The sequence below is a fragment of the Sebastes fasciatus genome, chromosome 23, assembly GCF_043250625.1.
Source record: "Sebastes fasciatus isolate fSebFas1 chromosome 23, fSebFas1.pri, whole genome shotgun sequence".
NCBI classification, from domain to species: Eukaryota; Metazoa; Chordata; class Actinopteri; order Perciformes; family Sebastidae; genus Sebastes; species Sebastes fasciatus.
In genome coordinates this window covers 16,710,979-16,728,948 of record NC_133817.1, presented here as the reverse complement: position 1 = coordinate 16,728,948, position 17,970 = coordinate 16,710,979, and the positions used below count along the sequence as shown (strand labels likewise).

General features: G+C 41.3%; 2 protein-coding genes and 3 non-coding genes across 5 annotated transcripts in view; all 5 read right to left on the bottom strand.

The window, feature by feature from the left end:
* Positions 1–88, bottom strand: part of wnt5b (wingless-type MMTV integration site family, member 5b) — a 108,766-nt gene extending 108,678 nt beyond the window's left edge. Inside the window, exon 1 of the mRNA XM_074624962.1 lies at positions 71–88. The gene's annotated coding sequence lies outside the window, so the exon portion shown is untranslated. The remainder of the gene's footprint in view (positions 1–70) is intronic.
* On the bottom strand, positions 84–186 carry trnas-cga (transfer RNA serine (anticodon CGA)). Its single transcript has 2 exons — positions 148–186; positions 84–118 (listed from the first exon to the last, which is right to left on the bottom strand). It is a non-coding gene; the product is annotated as a tRNA-Ser (tRNA).
* A 512-nt stretch (positions 187–698) lies between these two features.
* Positions 699–808, bottom strand: trnal-caa (transfer RNA leucine (anticodon CAA)). Its single transcript has 2 exons — positions 771–808; positions 699–744 (listed from the first exon to the last, which is right to left on the bottom strand). It is a non-coding gene; the product is annotated as a tRNA-Leu (tRNA).
* A 527-nt stretch (positions 809–1,335) lies between these two features.
* On the bottom strand, positions 1,336–1,445 carry trnal-caa (transfer RNA leucine (anticodon CAA)). The gene is made up of 2 exons: positions 1,408–1,445; positions 1,336–1,381 (listed from the first exon to the last, which is right to left on the bottom strand). It is a non-coding gene; the product is annotated as a tRNA-Leu (tRNA).
* A 4,378-nt stretch (positions 1,446–5,823) lies between these two features.
* The window catches only part of LOC141762360 (ELKS/Rab6-interacting/CAST family member 1-like), a 123,749-nt gene continuing 111,602 nt past the window's right edge, over positions 5,824–17,970 (bottom strand). The window contains exon 20 of the mRNA XM_074626449.1: positions 5,824–7,765. Within this exon, the coding sequence (XP_074482550.1) occupies positions 7,628–7,765 (138 nt within the window). The 3' untranslated portion in view covers positions 5,824–7,627. The remainder of the gene's footprint in view (positions 7,766–17,970) is intronic.

Here is a 17,970-nt window from a genome sequence, read left to right as displayed (position 1 = left end):
AGGTATTTAGGTATTTAAGCTATTTGCCTATATGACTTTTGTATGTTATTATGTGCACAGAGAAACTTACTGTATAAGGTAGTTGTCAGGAGCGGGATTTGAACCCACGCCTCCAGGAGACCAGAAGTACTCTGGAAGGAGTTGACCCTCGAGCCCCGGCGCCTTAGACCACTCGGCCATCCCGACAACTGAGAAAAAGGTGGAAAAGATAGCAAACAGTATTTGTTCTACCTTGTCTTACCTGTCCTACCTGCCCCCACCTTTATCTCCGTTGGGTTTAAGCCTGGGGGGAGATCATGCGTTTGGTCTTGTGTGAGTGTATCTGTCTGTCCACGGCTAATCTCACATACTACTGGACCCATCAGTGTGATCATTTTGCTGCTCATTTATGACTGTATGCTCGAGGACCTCTCGTGGTTGTGGTGATTCATAACTTTTGCAAAACCTATTTTATTGACCGTCATTGACTGCTGACTCCTCACTCCTCTTAACCTCAAGTGATCAACAACTGCTTCACTAGCAAAAGGCATTTCCGGCACTCGGCTAGGCTAAAAACAAGCCTTACAGTAGTCTGTTGAAGGCCAAATTTTGGCATAATTAGGGCTCAAAAAACAGTTAGTTAATTGTTCAATTCAAGTAGAAGCTTGTCTTACACCTATTTGTCAATCAACATGGATGAAACCTGTAGGTAAAATATCTGTCAGGAGCGGGATTTGAACCCGCGCCTCCATTTGGAGACCAGAAGTCCCTTTGCTCAGGAAGGAGTGAACCTTGAGTCTGGCGCCTTAGACCACTCGGCCACCCTGACAACTGAAAGCAAGTGAAAAAGATAGCGGACAATTATTTGTCCTACCTTGTCTTAAAAGCACCTTTGTGAATTTGGCTCCCACTTTTATCTCTGTTGGGTGTAAGCCTGGGGGGGAGGTCATGCATTTGGTCTTGTGTGAGTGTATCTGTCTGTCCAAGGCTAATCTCACATACTACTGGACTCATCAGTGTGATATTTTTGCTGCTCATTTATGACTGTATGCTCAAGGACCTCTCGTGGTTGTGGTGATTCATAACTTTTGAAAAAACTTTTTTATTGACCGTCATTGACTGCTCACTCCTCTTAACCAGTCGGTAGAGGCCTTAAGTGATCAACAACTGCTTCAGTAGCAAAAGGCATTTCCGGCACTCGGCTAGGCTAAAAACAAGCCTTACACTAGTCTGTTCCAGGCCACATTTTGGCATAATTGGGGCTGAAAACCAGTTAGTTAATTGTTCAATTCAAGTAAAAGCTTGTTTTACACCTATTTGTCAATCAACATGGATGAAACCTGTAGGTAAAATATCTGTCAGGAGTGGGATTTGAACCCACGCCTCCATTTGGAGACCAGAAGTCCCTTTGCTCAGGAAGGAGTCAACCTTGAGTCTGGCGCCTTAGACCGCTCGGCCATCCTGACAACTGACAATATTGACTTTTCAAAAGAGCTTCATCCATATTGGATTTCCTGCTGTCTTTGGTTGTATTATACAGTCACTTTAAATCTGAATCTATCTGTCCCTATCACTGGTTGGGACATGGCAGTTTGGGGAGAGGTTTCCTCTCAAAGCAGTGAAAGTCACAGGAATGCACCGACAGAGGAGGAACTGAAGATAAGGAAAATGTCTTCAGTGCTGGTGGATGTTTGGACCGTCCGTGGCTAACAGCTTACTTTAGGAGCTCCACTCCTCTCACATTGTTTTTATTTCCTCTCAGAAGTTTTTCCTACTGCTCACTGCCTCCTTCTGTCCCGTCCATCTTGCCAGTTCTCTCCATCCACTCCCTCCTCCCTCCATCCGTCCCAGTAACTCATTTACTTTACAAACCATTTATTAGAGAAAATAATGTATGCAAAAAGCAAACATCCAAAACCAACAAGCAACGAGTTTATGCCTTCGAACCACAACTGAAGTCATTAATTATTAAGCTCGAAAACATGTAATATAGACCGGAGAGTGTGTTTTAAGTCGAGCTGCTGTTTGTTTTGGTCTCGGCTCTCCCTCTCCTCTCTCTGTTTTCTCTTTCTCTCCGTCACCCTCTCCTTCTTTTTCTTTTGCACTCATGTGTGATGTGATGTGTGATGATTGAAACCACATCTACCCAAAGCCAACGCAAGCCCTCCCCACTTCCTCTGCAGTCACTCACTTTTTATTTCTCCTCCCTTATGTGTCTCAGTCCTACACTATATCTTATATATATATACAATATATATGGAAAGACTGTGTGGAGATAGATATTTAACTACACACGTTATCTCAAGGACATCTTGTGTGTTTTATTTTGTGTTGTGAACCGGCAATATCAGCAGGATCTTATCAACGCTCTGCAAAGAAAGGTGTGGTGTGAGTGTGTGAGAGAGAGAGAGAAATCCAAAAGGGGAAACACATATAACAATCATTGCAATTCCAAAATACACCAGTAAAGTATATAATAATGACAATAATCATTTTTAACTGCATCCGGCCAATCAACAGTTAAGTTCACTAACAGAAAAGTTGCCAAAGTATTGAAAACTTGTGCTGTGTCCCAATTCTATACATACCAATAGTATTAGTATACTGTTTTTTCAGCTACTATACTGTACAAAAAAAAATCTATCATTTGGGGTTTGAATATATTCATTGATATTATTGTAATTCATGTCAATAATAGACATGTTGGAGACATTGATACTTGCCGACAGCACAGGTGTAGTTATTATAGTGGCTTGATTTATAACATATTATTACACGGCGTTGTTGAATACTCGATTCTGATTGGTCAATCACAGTCTACGGTCTGCTATTTCTTTATAGCAGACCGTTGCTATGTATAACAGACCGTTGCTATGGGTGCAGTTCTGATGTCGGACTCTGGCAGACCGTTTTTGTGTCAAATTATTGATTTCTTAACCAAGTAGCCGTGTAATAAGTGAGATATTACAGCTAGCGGGTCATTGTTGTGAAATAAACCCCTTCAGGGCGATGCAAGACCTACATCACCCTGTCGGGGTTTATTTCACAACAATGACTGGCTCGCTGTACATTATCCCTTACATACTAATTTTCATAGTAGGCCTATTCTGTTTTTTCAGCTACTATACAAAACAATGTATGTACTTTCTGTTTAAATATATTCACTGTTATGATTGTAATTCATGTCAATAATAGACATTTTGGAGACATTGATACTTGACAGCACAGGCGTAGTTATTATAGTAGCATGTTTCATAACATATAATATGCAAACAATCTGAAATTAGAATTACTGCCTTGAGGTTATATGCCTCCGCCAACCAGTCAAGTTGTAGTTTCCATCCATGTCCGTCCAAATAGGCATCACTTAATCATTTCATCCTGTTGGACATTTGTGATATGAATTCATGAGTTATAGTGCAAAATGTGTTTTGTGAGGTCACAGTGACCTTTGAACACCAAAATCTAATCAGTTCATCCTTAAGTCCAAGTGGACGTTTGCGCCAAATTTGAAGAGAGTTCACGAGAATGGACCGGACGGACGGACAACCCGAAAACATAATGCCTCTGGCAACAGCTGTCGCCAGCGCGGAGACATAAAAAGAGAAAAGAAACAGTAAATGAGAAGAATTATGATTTGGGAAAGTGCCAATAATATTTCCCAGCTCCTCCATTTTCTTTGGTGTACTTTAGAATATGTTTTGCAAAAATACATTATACATATGTGTCCTTCGTTGACATAAATGTGTAATAGTTGACATACTTCTTGTTCTGAAACAAGACACTTTATGAGTTACAGCAGAGACAAGAAGATGAAATGTTGTCTGGCGCTCAGTGGGTTATGTCTGCACTCTTTCCTATCAGTCTCTCCCTCCCTCTCTCTCTTTCTCCATCACATAAATCAGACAGTCATACATGCGTATCTCATCCTCCTCCTCTTTCTCGCTCCGTCCATCCCTCCTGTCTCCCTCCACTGGCTTTTATTAGGACAGTAGATGGAGAAAGCAGAACGGATCCTTCTATGCAGACCCAGGTAGCGACGCAGTGAACGAAGCGTTGCCACATGTGAAGGTAAACACCAGGACACATGTTACAGTTACAGACTGTCAGTGAGCTGCCTCTGATGTGTTTTATTGTGTGAAAAACAGAACGAGCCCTAATGGCCTGATGATGTTTTCACTCTTCTGGAGAATTCCTCAGGTCAAAGGTCGGGTCAGGGTCGAGGTTCAAGGTCAGTCAGGCTGGGTAGGTCTGTTAAACCAGATTTTCTAGTTGAATGAACAGATTACACTGAGCTGCTGCCATATGCAAGATGCAAACATTGAGGAATTGTGTGTGTGTCAGGCACTTTCCTGTGTCTTATAAGCTACATTCACCCTTATAACTCACAGACATGCACAAACTCCCACCTTTTTATATCCTCAAATCTTTCCTCATCTTCATTAGTACATATTTAGCACCAACATTTTTTTAAAGTTATTAAACAGGTCAAGTTTAAACTGTCAACACATTAATTTGAGTCCAGGCTATTGGAAACAATGCATTTTTGGATGAGTTGTTGGACATTTAAAGGGATAGTACGTATTTTTTGAAGTGGGGTTGTATGAGGTACTTATCCAAAGTCAGTGTATTACCTACAGTAGATGACGGTCGGCACGCCCCCAGTTTGAAGAAGCAGACAGGAGTTAACACACGGGAGCAAAGCAATGTACTGTTGTGGGCGGGGCCAGCACCTAAAAAAAATACATTTCGAATATTTTCACTGCTTTATCTTGCCATCACACAACCCTTTCCGATGGGGAACTGAAGCCGTTATAGCCATCTATGCTCTCTTCAAAGCCACCAGACTCCATTGACAAAAACAGTGATTTTACCTTGTGGAACACGGGAGTTGCTGGTCTACCGCTACCTCGATCGGCTAATTTGTTTGTACTATTGTGTGACTTTGCTGAATCTGAACTAACCCTTTAAAACACCAAAGTCACACAATAACACAAACAAACCAACCGGTCGAGGCAGCGGTAGACCAGCAACTCCCGTGCTCTGTGAGGTAAAACTACTGTTTTTGTCAAAGGAGTCTGGTGGCTTTGAAGAGAGCATAGATAACGGCTTCAGTTCCCCGTCGGAAAGGCCCGTCTGTTCGAACTATCCCTTTATTAACATAATAGTAATGGTACGGCTGGACTGTGTGTGTGTGTGTGTGTAAAGAAGTGGAACAGGATGAGGCCTGGGCTATGGAATAATGTCCGAATTGTGGGCGGATAGGAAAATAAACCACTAGTGACAAGATAAGAAGCACAGTTTAGAGGGAGATGGAGAGAACGAGGGAGGAAAGAGGAAAGGAGAGGTCACAAAAAGTAAGGAAATTAAACGAAAGGAATGATGTTCAAAGCTTTCTCTTTATCATTTGTACTCAAGTCAACAAATCAGTCCTGACCTCTCTCACGTATCTAACAAACACTCACCACTGTGTGATGGTGTTTGTGAACGAGGATTAATCAGAGGGGTCACCAGATGATTAATGCAATGACAAAAAGTTTATTCTTCATGGCTGTTTCCTCTTTTATCTTCTTGTGAAATGCTGGATTCTTTTACTTCTTCCCGACTATAAAAATCCTTCAAAAGAAACGATATGAGAAAGAAATATCACCCTTAGGTTAAACTGCTTATTAGTCATGTCCACACTGACGCTATAAAACCTGTGATGAGGAGTCATGAGTAGACATTGTTCTGTTTTAAGGGCTCCCAAGTCAAAAAAGGTTGGGAACCACCGCCACAGCTCTCACCTGTGAAACATTTTACTAAGATAGAAGAAATTATAAACAAAATCTTTTCACAATAACATAAAGATAAATCCATATTTTATTCCATTCTCTCATTTTTCAATCCACAACAAAGTCACGGTGAGTCCCAGTCGTCACCGATCCAAAACATTATCAGTATAAAACAGACGACAAAATGCTGGATTTACAATACGAGCTCATATCCGATGGAGTTTCATTTCGTTTCAGCTTTTTAGCAATTTCAAACTGGTAACATTTGAGGGAACATCATAAAACAGTAATATTTTGGAATGAAACTACGCAGCTTAGGTGCCACAATGAAATCTTTTTTGACTACTTCAGAGAGCCTTATAATGTGTGTAAAATCAGATGTGAGTGTGCAGTGTAAATCCCCATCTTTAGGCTTTGTCTCCACCAGGTATTTCTTTTTTTTAGGGAGCAGCGCTAAACAGTTGCATGTGGCGTCAGCTCTCACTACATTATAAGACTTTTAAAAAACCAACCTGTTAGAGGAGCTTTTGATTGAAGTTGAAACAATTGGGACCTCTAGTGCTCGGTGCTGTTAGCGTTTAAATCATGCTAAGGCTGTCAGCGCTGTGGGAAACATGCATCAGAGTGTCATTTCCACTGTAAACAACAAGAAACTGTGAGAAAATGCTCCCGGTGGACACAGAGCCTCATGTAGGTGCAATATACGACGTTCCCAATAACAGTCTCCTGCTTACGGGACAAATCTGTGGTTACTTGCAAATCACAAAAAAAAGACACATTATGTAACAACCAATACATGACAATATTTTTTTTCAATTAAACAAGATTAGTGTTTTATATATATATATTACCAAAAGCAAAAAAATATATAGCAATTATTTTTATATTCCCTACCTCCCAAGAAAAAAAGGATGCTTCAACAAGGGAAAAGAGTTCAGATTTCTCCACGTTATCTCTAAAGGGATTGTCACAAAATGGTAAGAGAGGGATTGTCTGAACCTAATTTCAGCATGGACACAAAACATCTACACTGGTGTGTTTCAATAAAGGGAGTATTGCGAGATCTGTTGTGCCTTTCATCAATAATGGGGGAAGAAAATAGACGAAAGTGTCTCGTTCCCCTGACGAAAAGCTGTTAATTAAAGTTCTCTCTTTACAATATGCACAACTATCTAGAGGTTACGGCTGAAAGAAACTGCAAGTTGGGATGTTTCATCAGAAAAAAAAACAAGAAATGGGAAAAATAAAATAGAAACGATAGCAGCAAATGATGTAAAGAATCAAAGGCAGCTGAAATAAACACACTTTTGTATCTGAACCAATCAAATAACAATGTGGTAACAGCGTGTAAGTCTGGCATCAGAAACAACCTGGCAAGCTCGACTCACTTTCACTCTTTTCATACAATATTCCCCCCCCATGAAATACACCAAGTCAAGTTTACAAGTCTGCTGATTTGCCTGGAAGGACACAAGATGGCCGCTGTGAAGTGTCACAGATGGCGAGTGCAGTGAAGGCTCCTTCTGTTTTCGGAGTAGTCTCAAAAACATCATCTATTTCCAATTAACTTTAAGCACTATGAACTGAAAAATGAACACTATTTCTCTCAGATGGCACCGTTCGTTCAAAATGATAGCGATAAAAAGACACAGTGGAAGAATAGTTTTCAGTAATTATGTTTTTTTTTAGATCCCCTTTTTACAAAAATGAGAGTGAAGAGCGGGAGGAAGAGACAGTCTTCATCCTGTGATGCTATTTGTGAATCGGGATTATGGGGGCTTGCTGGAGACTTCTGATGGTCCTGTGTATGTTTGCTTGCTAATTAATGTATGTACGTAAGCTTATTTATGTTTCTGTCAGTGTGCACTCGTGTGTCAGCAGCTGTCCTCCAGAGCGTTGACCACTTGTTCCAAAATGTCGGGGCATCCTTCGGCGATCTGCTGCAGGACCTGATTGGCGTAGTCCTGGAGCTCCGCCCCCTCCCTCTCACACAGCGCTAACTCCGCCTCCAACTGAGAGAGAGAAAGACACAGAGAGACAGAGAAGGGAGACATTTTAGACATTTTGTAAAGCAACATGTTGCAATACAGCCAACATAGTAACATGGAATTTAAAGGAATAGTTTGTCATTTTTGGGAAATACGCTTATTCGCTTTCTTGACGAGAGTTAAGCTGGATGAGGCTAAGATGGTAAGCTTAGCTTAGCATAAAGACTGGAAACAGAGAGAAAACAGCTAGCCGGCTCTCTCCAAAAGGTAACAAAATCTGCCTACCATGTCATGAATAAACACATTTGTTTAACGCGTATAAATCGTGGATTGTGAAAACAAGTTGGTTTATACAGAAGTTAGTTTAGCCAGGCTAGTAGCTTGCTTCTGTTCCCAGCTTTATGCTAAGCTAAGCTAACAGGCTGCAGCTTCTTAAATGAACACATATGAGTGTGGTATCTATCTTCTCATCTAACTCCAGGGAGGAACGCAAATAAATGTATTTCCTAAACTGTTGAACTATTTCTTTAAATTCCACATTTCTGTGTTGTTCCTTTAAGATGAGAAAGAGGAGCAAGAAAATGGACATAAAGGAAAGATAAAAGACTTTTAAATCAGTCAAGCACACAAGCACAGGCAGAAAGACAAACTCTCCTTGTAGCCCCGTGGATGATCAGGGAGCATGTTTAAAGGTGACACACACACACACACACACACGCATATCAGACTGTAATCTGCAAACGCCACAATGTAGTTCTTTCTGCCCGTACAGAGTGGAACGTTTCTGTGAGAGAGCGCTGATGTTATTTTCTTTGGCTGCGGCCGAGCTGAGACGTCAAACCTAACTGACTTAATGACCAATACATCTGTATCAATAAGAGCGCCGCTCAAACAGTCATGTAACACAAGCCCACATTTATGTTGCTGTGTGTGTGTGTGTGTGTGTGTGTGTGTGTGTGTGTGAGGCCTGGGTCAGATATTGGCAAAAATATTTCCTCGTTAAGTCTTAACCTCTTCCCTCTGCTCTCATCTCTTCGCCAGCAAATCTCAGCGGCATTTTATATTACAGTGGCTTTATTCGTGTGTAAAACTGCTGCAAGTAATAGTGCTGTTAATGATTAATGAAAATGTGTGCAATAAATCACACAGAAGTATAGTCCCTTATCCATATATTATGTTGTTACATTATTTTTGGAGCGTATGCAACAATTTCTTTTACAATTTTCTAATATACAGAAAGTTTAGGTCAGTTTTCACACATTGCTTTGGCAGTACTGTACGCATTGTTCGTATGGAATTTCAATTTGGATTTAGTACTTCTGGTTCAAGATTTGCAACAGAAAGCCTGCGTTAAAAACTGTGTGTGTGGATGTTTACCAGGCAGGCAGTGTCTCATGAAAGAAGTTCTTTTTAAAAACCTTAAAAATGCAATGCAAGTGCAATACTAAACTGAGGGATATCCCTTTAAAGACATGTCCATACACTGATTGATCAATATGGTCATGGCAATAAAGCCTTTTGAAGTTGAATTTAATTTTATAGTGTAGTTTAAAGTACAACAAACCGTAATCAATGCATACACAACCAGAAAGCTGCCATCAGTAGAGTACAGATCTCTGCTAGTTGCTGTAATGTTTGATTGAATGAATACAACCGACAATTGTCTAACCCCCCGTCCAGACTGCAAGTGTATCAGACGTGTTTTTCACTCGCACATCTCACACAACAGATACATTTCTCATTTTAATCTATACAGATGTCTGCACCGGCTCTGTGCAGCCGTGCGTCTCAGCTTCGTCTCAAGGACATAACCGCGATTTGAAGCGATTTTTATTTAGGCTTCATGTCAATTGTTTCAACAATACGCGTGTAAACATGAGGTTGATGCCCAATAAAAAGCCATGGAATAGCGATGTCTCTGAGCAGCAACTGACTGGCGGCGATGCACTCAGCTGTGTGATCACTTGTGGCCCCTCCCGGCCGAGGGGCGGTTAAGAGCAGTGAGTGAAAAACAGGCAATAAAAGGTGCTTTGAGAAAGTGCAACCACGAGAGATTCTTGAACATGTACCCATAGATGACCATCCAAAATATTATGGAGTTTGGTGCAGCAGTATGCAAGATTAGGCATGGACAGACACCGAGACTCACACACACGCACAATCTCATTATCTCCTGGCAGAGACAACAATATGTAAGACTAAGTACTTATTTTTCATGCACTAAAAGCCTGATAAACAGACATATACAGTACGTACACTACAACAAAACCTGAGAAGTATTTGCCAATACTGGTTTAGAAAGACAGAAGAGTGAGAGACAGAGAAGATTAAGGGAGAAGTGGAGAGTGAGTGAGGAGGTAAAGGAGAGTACCCTTCCCTGTGCAAGCGCGTTTGCAATATTTTATTATCTATAATGCCCAAACATCTTCTGGCCAATATCCTCATTTTTTGTGTGAAGTATATACACACGTATATTGGCATATTTCCCACATGTCACTTTATGTGTGTTTGCAAGTAATTCAACTTAATGACTTGCTATTCCCCAGAAAAACACGGCAGTAAAGATAAGGTGGTAAGACGATTGAGAAGAGATAAATGGTTTAGTATGTGTCTGCTGTCTTCTGCTCTCTGACTCGCGCAGCCTTGACCTACACCACAGAGAGACGTTTGAAAAAGGCGTTCAAAAATCAAGATTACACGGGTCAAACACAGCGCTGATACTGACATGTACCTAAAGCAAGATCATATACACTGAAAGTACAAAATATGAGAGATACCGACATGTCATGATAATACATAACAGCACTGTCTGCATAATGCATAACTCACAGTTTAAAATTGGTGATTGGTACAGTTTTTAGGTATATTTTTTACATTTTGTCTAAGGTACTGCTGGTTCTGGTGATATTTTACTCACTAAATTCAGTGCTGAGATCTCTAAACATAGCATTAGCAAGGCTGCAAGACAGAGTTCTAGAAACACGAGCAGTAAAACAGTTTTAAGGCGGTGTTTTTTTCGCATGTCTATATATGTTTTTGAACAGTTGTTTTTGTCATGAATACTTTCACACAGAACACGAATATTACGCAGCGAAAAAGCAATGTACTTTTTATCAGAACAAGGTCGATTTTCTGAGCTTTCACGCCGCAAAATAAAGGCGTCGACCAATCACGCTGTGCTTAGCTGCGCCTATATTTATGAAACAACAACACGGAGGCTATGTAGTCTGAACCAGGACGGCAAAACCGTATTACTCCTTTCAACTTTGACAAAGGTAGCATAGACCAGATCCACTATTTCTGTTCTTACCTTTCACAATAAAAGCCCATGACATATAATATTTGCAGGCGAGTGTTTTGCATTTTCGTTTGTGACCCCTAAATTAACGATTAAATGCGTTCCCTTCTCACAGATCAAATATGTCTACAAGCTTTGAGCAGCTCCACCAGATTTTCCCATGAATCACATATGATTTCATGTTTTTGTAATAATTTTTTGAAGACGTAGCAAAGATTAGATTAAAGTCAGACAAAAATGATGTACCACAATTGTTTCAATCTTTTCCCTGTTCCATTATTCATCTTGCAACTCATTCTTTATGTGCCCCAGCAGAAAGATCCCGACCCCCCAGGTTGAGAAACAACGGATCTGAAACACTTGTTTGGTATTGAAATGAAAGGGGAGTGTACCTGAAATCTGAATGTGTGCACACTCACGGTGCAGTCAGTTGCTAGACCATGAAGCAGTTCTGCAAAAAAGCTCCTAAAAGTTTTTTTTTTAGATGTGGTTAAACTGAGGACATGTTTAAAACCTGGCTGACTGCTTGCCCTATAATGGACTTCATTGCAAAGCTGTGTCTAACAGAGTCGCCACATCCGTAAATCACTACAATCAACCTGGTGGGAAAAATGTTCTCATAATAGCTGATATGAATGATAGCCAAAACTACAGAAATAAGACCCAGTTTTCCTCGGAAAGCAATCATAAGTTAACCCTCCGTCCCCACGTTGCTAAGCAGTAAACTTCCTCTCTTGCTACATTCACTCCCTGTAGCTCATTTATGGCCTGAAGGAATTAAACATAAACAACGTTGCACGATACAGTTTCCAGTTATGAGGTATATACGTTTGGATGTTGCTGCTCCGATGGATCACGTCTCATGTGATCACAGTGTGTGTGGTCAGAGAGAAATGTGGATGAAGAGTGTGTTGTTTGATTGGTAGTGTTTGTATCAGGGTGTGTGTGTGTGTGTGTGTGTGTGTGTGTGTGTGTTTAGGAGATGCAGTTGGTGTTAGTGAATGTGTGCGTGTGATAAAGTGCTTTGGGGGATTGACGTGACAGGTGTGTGTGTGAGTGCACGGCATGACGCTAAAGTGTATATGTTGCAAGCTCAAGTTCTGATTTAGTGAGTGACAGAGAGGATTGTGGGAAGCAGAGAGATAGACGGAGGGAAGGGATAAGACGTGTGTGTGTGTGTGTGTGTGAGAGTGAGAGAGAGGGTTTGTTGAAGATGATTTTTACTGCAGCCATTAAAGCTCCATTATCGTGATGGATCATTATCTGCCTTATCAGGGGCCTAGACACACACACACACACACACATGGACAGCACACACCGGTTATCAGCTTGAGGATGAGGGTAAGTTGTGTGTGTGTGTGTGCGCACTGACCCCTTGACACACATTGCAGCGCTTGAACCTCTTTGCAGAGGAATGCTAATGTTTTCTAAAGAAACCATAACTCAGCAGAGAGAGATAGAGACGGAGAGATTAACAGAGAAACGGGTCGAGGTAGAGAACGAGAGTACAAATATATGATCCAACTGGAGTGCATTAGCCTCATGCTTGAGCAAGTTAACTGCCCGGTGCAGACAAAGTTACTTGACTGGAGTGTTTTCCATTTACAGATGATTGTGAGGCCAGAGGTCTGCTTTAATCAGGAAACTGTCTCTGTTCACTCCGTGGCTGTGCGTGTTAAACAGTTAACTCCACCTTGTTGTGACTGGTTTAGGGGAAATGATGAGGTCTTCATAGATCAGGGCTGCTTACAGTGAGGCCCACTTCCACAAAGAACTGGACCAAAGGCTGCACAAATTATGTAGTTATTCCTATAACGTACTCTTGAGAATGTTTCAGAATCTGTTTGTGTTTTACTTAGAAGCAAGAAAAGTAATTTTGAGAATAATACTGATTATAGCATATTAAAGCCTGGCAAACAATTTATGCAACCCTGTGTCCTATAAAATTACATTCCCATACAACTAAACTGCATTCTCAATTACGTTTTGAGGGAAACATGTGTTCTCCCAGATGACGGTCGCAGTTTTAAACAGTTTTAAGCATGTGGTTAATAATGTAAACAAAACACTACTTCCTTAAGTTTAGGCAACAAAACTACTTGGTTAGGTTTAGTAAAAAAAACTTCATGGTTTGGCTTAAAATGACTATGACATGAAAGTCCTGTATGTTTGACATACCCGCCAGTAGTGGACTTTCTTTCTTCATTATTATACCACAAAACTTTCATTAACGGTCGCTCGATATACTACGTCACCTGCTCTACGCATCGCTCGTTGTACTACGTCACTTGCTGCGGACTTCCGCAAACTAACACAAACATAATCCGCGACAAAATACGTTTCTCTCCAAACGTAATTGAGAATGCAGAAGGTAATTTTTAGGACGCAGGGCTGTATGAAATAACTAATGTTGAGAGCCAAAAACTACTATAGGAAGTTGGATCATAAAATGTAACAGTGGGTTTTAATGGTTTGACCTTCACATTTTTACCTTAATGAAATAACTGAAAGATTTGGTCATGGACCAAGGAAGAACTTTTCAGGTTTGGGTGTAATTAGAGTCACCATGTGAGAATTTATACATTTTATTTTATGCTTTAGGTCCTGAACTATGTATAGAAGCAAAATGATGTTTTCCCTAAGTTTCTATCCTATCCATGGGGCCCATTTCCCATGCCTATTTTTAAATATTAAAAAATTTAAAAAACGTTTGCTACAAATTTCATTCAATCTTAACCAACTTTGGTACATAAAATATTTGGATGACAATGAAAAAAAAATGTGTTTACCAGCTTTTAAATATTCCAAACTGTTACCCAATAACTGCATGCTTGCCTGAACATTAGCACGTACAAGTGCAAGTGACAGAGCAGCACTGCCTGGTGGGAAATGTGGAGGGTAAGAAAATAAAAATCTGAGGTGAAAAGGTTGACTGTTTTATGACACTCTTATTCAAACAAAACCAGCAGGAAGACATAGGGGAAGGAGAGGATGAGCGTCTGGACACAGAAAACGTCTGGAGGGCAAAGTTTGACCTACTATTCCTTCACATATAGCGTCCCAAGTTGCATGAGCAAAGATACGATCAGGAGGTTTAAAAAGGCTCCAGACGCCTCAACTGCAGCCCTGAGTGGTGCTATAGAAACACCATTATGAATAAGAGCAAAGGGATAAAGTATAATAGGCCTATATTGGCTATTATAATCCCTGTCTCTCTTCCTGTCTCTATTCAAACCATTAGCTTCTTACAGGCTTACGCTGTATGCAGTCTGCTTTATACGTTGGCCGCCTGTACTGCGCCAAGCCCAAAAGCGCCTGAGCCATGTGACCGAGTGTGTGTGTGTGAGTGAGTGTGAGTGTGTGTCGTAGTCCGGTACAGCTGTAGTCCAGGCAGCTCAGGCTAACGAGCTGCAGAGGGAATAGAGCTTGAGGACTGGTCCCTAAAACGGCTCCTGGAGGACGAAAAAGTACTGCGCTCATTTAGCACTAACAGCTGAAGGAATATACAAGGGGAAGTGTGTGTTGTGGGCAATTCAACATAACTCGGTAATTTTATTTGGTAGGTCATTCAATCAGCTAAATTGACTGTAGGAACATATTCATATTTATAAATTCGGCCTCTGGGAGCAGTTACTTCGGCGGGGACAGAGGATAAAACACTCTCCACCATCCTGCGCCTTGCTCATGTGCACTTGAAGGAGTTATTAAGGAAGGCGAAGTGTACATCTCCCCTCCCAGTATTTCATTAAAGTCTGGGAGCTTAAATCTAATAGTGAAGTCCTCCAACTTTCACTTTAGGACCTATTAATGCAAGTTAAGCTACAGATAGAGGTGGGCTTGTTAATGTAAGTCTTCTTGGGTGCCCTTCCAGTAGAGAAAACGTGATGCAGTGCCCGCTAGGGTGCCCTTCCAGTGGGGAAAACTAGATAAAGTGACATCAAGGGTGCCCTTCCAGGTGAGAAAATGTGATAAAGTAGTCTTCTAGGGTGCCCTTCCAGTATAGAAAATGTGATAAAGTAGCTTCTAGGGTGCCCTTCCAGTAGAGAAAATATGATAAAGTAGCCTCTAGGGTGCCCTTCCAGTGGAGAAAACTAGATAAAGTGCCTTCTAAGGTGCCCTTCCAGTGGAAAGAAATAGATAAAGTGCCTTTTAAGGTGCCCTTCCAGTGGAAACAAATAGATGAGGTGCCTTCTTGGGTGCCCTTCCAGTGGAGATAACTAAATAAGGTGCCCTTTAGGGTGCCCTTCCAGAAGAGAAAGAGAAAATGTGATAAAGTGGCCGCTAGGGTGCCCTTCCAGTGGAGAAAACTGGATAAAGTGTCTTCTAGGGTTCCCTTAAATGGAGAAAACACGATGCAGTGCCATATAGGCTGCCCTACATGTTAGAAATCTTTCTGCGCCCTGGTGCCCCACCGCATGCAGCTGGTGCCCTTTTAATTGTTTTCGCCCCTGCCCCTCAGACAGCCCGAGTCCGCCACTGGTAACTACAGTGGAACACCTTCATAGAGAACAGGGGATTATAGAGCGTATAAAAAAAGGCTTAAACCGTAAACTGGCCCTCTAGGAGTAACTACACAAAGCTGGACTTACAGCACTAATGGCTGCAGAAATAAACAGCAGAAACAGACTCCGGCATTGACTGCGTATAGGTGTAACCTCCCTGTAGGCCAATCAGAAAAAGGAACGGATTCACAGTGTTAAGGTTGTATAAGAAATAAAAAAGAAAAAAACAATCTGCGGGCGCGACAAAGGGAAGCCTGAGGTACTTCTAAAAACAGCTGATCCCCAAAAAAGATAGCTATCAGGAGTATCAGTAGTTTATCTTAAGCTACAAAGCTTATGGCCAGTGATCAAATTTGGGAGCATAACTGAGGGAAAGAAAGAAATATATGAAGTACACTTACAGACTGCTTTTGCAAAATGTTCAGCCTTTACAAACCAAGACAGATTTTCCCTTTAAACATTATTTTATATGCCCAAAAACAAAATCTCAAAATCTCCAAATGTGCTCATTTACGGTGACCCTCACATAACATAAAGCGACCTGCTTGTATATCATTTTAATCCAAATTTTTAAATTAATAAAAAAAGACTGAAGGCCAGACTGGTGAAGAAAATTGTGTTTTGCATAATATAGCAATCATACAACCCGTCAATAATTAATGTTATTGTGGTTAAGGGGGCCACAGTCTCCAACATGATTGTTAAAACACATCTTCGAATACATTAATATGGAGAAGTAAAAAAAAAATGTAAAATGTCTGTTAATAAACAAGAAAAGAAAACCAAGATGACCAACTACAACACATCCTCAGTTAACACAACATTTTCTTTCAATTCCACTGTATAATATTACCATCTTGTTAACTTTGTGTGCGCTTTACAAAGCCTCAGCTATCACCACAAACTAAACCACTGATTTCATGTGCAATTCTGAATATTCGGCCACATAACAAAGCGTACGCACGACATTTGCACATGTTGAAGTGTGATTTTGTGGCTGTCCAGTAAAAGGAACTTGAACTAGTCGAAGGAAACGTCTGCAGCAATAACGGAGGAGAAATATGTGAAGCTGGACTTCCTTTGTGGGAGAAAGGTTTAACAGCTTCAGATAGAAAAGTGTGAGAGCGGAGAGCTTGTGTCTGTGAGTTAATTTAAGTCTATGGCCTTCACCCGGCTGTCACCATCACCACCAGCTTGTCTTTCCATTATAGACAACGGAGGACGGAGGGGACAGAGAGGTAGAGGAAGGAAAAAGAGAGGCAGTGATTGTGAAGCGGGAGCTGAAAGAGTGCGACAGAGGAGAGTGGGAGAGAAAGCAGATTGATCGAGAGTGAGTGACAACAGCAAAGTAGAAACAGAAAGATTTAAAAGAATAGAATAAAGGAAGAGAGGAGAGAAAAGAGGACAGAAATCAAGAGGAGGGGGGGAGGAGAGAGTGATGACTAGAGACGGAGGGAAAGATCAAGGAAGAAGGACAGAAAAAGACAAATGCATGTAAAAAGAGGTCGACTGGTAAAGCCATTAAGTCTGGATTCAATAAATCTGCATAAAAACCCAGCAGTTAGTCTGTAATGACCAGCGAAGGACTGTGTGTGTGTGTGTGTCGCTGTGAAATGGGCACTGAGGGTTGGACATGTGTGTGGCTGCGTCTGACTGTCTCTCGTTTTGTCTGAGTGTGTGTGTGTGTGTGTGTGTGTGTGTGTGTCTAATGGTCGTCGAGGACCTCAGCGTCGTATTTAGAGAGAAAACAATCATCCTTGGAGCAGGAAGCAGAGCTGCCTAATGAAAGCCGAGAGAGACCCCAGACCACATCGCAGCACAAATGGATGGGTCTGACTCTCTAGACAACAACCCCAGACCTCTCTACTCCACCTCCTCCGCCCTCCGTCTTACAAGTTTCATTTGCACACAGACAAAAAACACTTTTCCTTTGCAATATGGTAGTCGCCTATCGTGCTGTGAATGGCTCAAGCCCATCCAACACCCAGGACATGGTCAAACCACATGGCCTGTCCACACTACGCTCTGCTTCTGCCAATCAGCTCAACAAAGTCATGACTTTTTACTGTCCTGGGTCCACAATGGTGGATCGAACTCCCCGTTGACAGCAGAAACTCTACACGTCTTCCATCGCAGACAGAAAACTCATCGGTTCAGACTGCACTTTGGCTCATAAAATAAAACGGAACCAAAAACAGACTCTTTTACAATCTCCACTTGTCTCTAAATGTAGCTCTTGAAGTAGCAGCATACCTGATGAAGTTGATGTAATTGCATGATTCTCGCATTTTTTGGGGATGTAACCCACATAGTTGTATGCACTTATTCTAAGTCCCTTTGGGTAAAAGCGTCAGTTAAAGGTGCTAAATGCGATGATTGGGAGCATTTTGAGCGGCTCTGCATGGCTCTCAACATGGCTACGGCAGAGT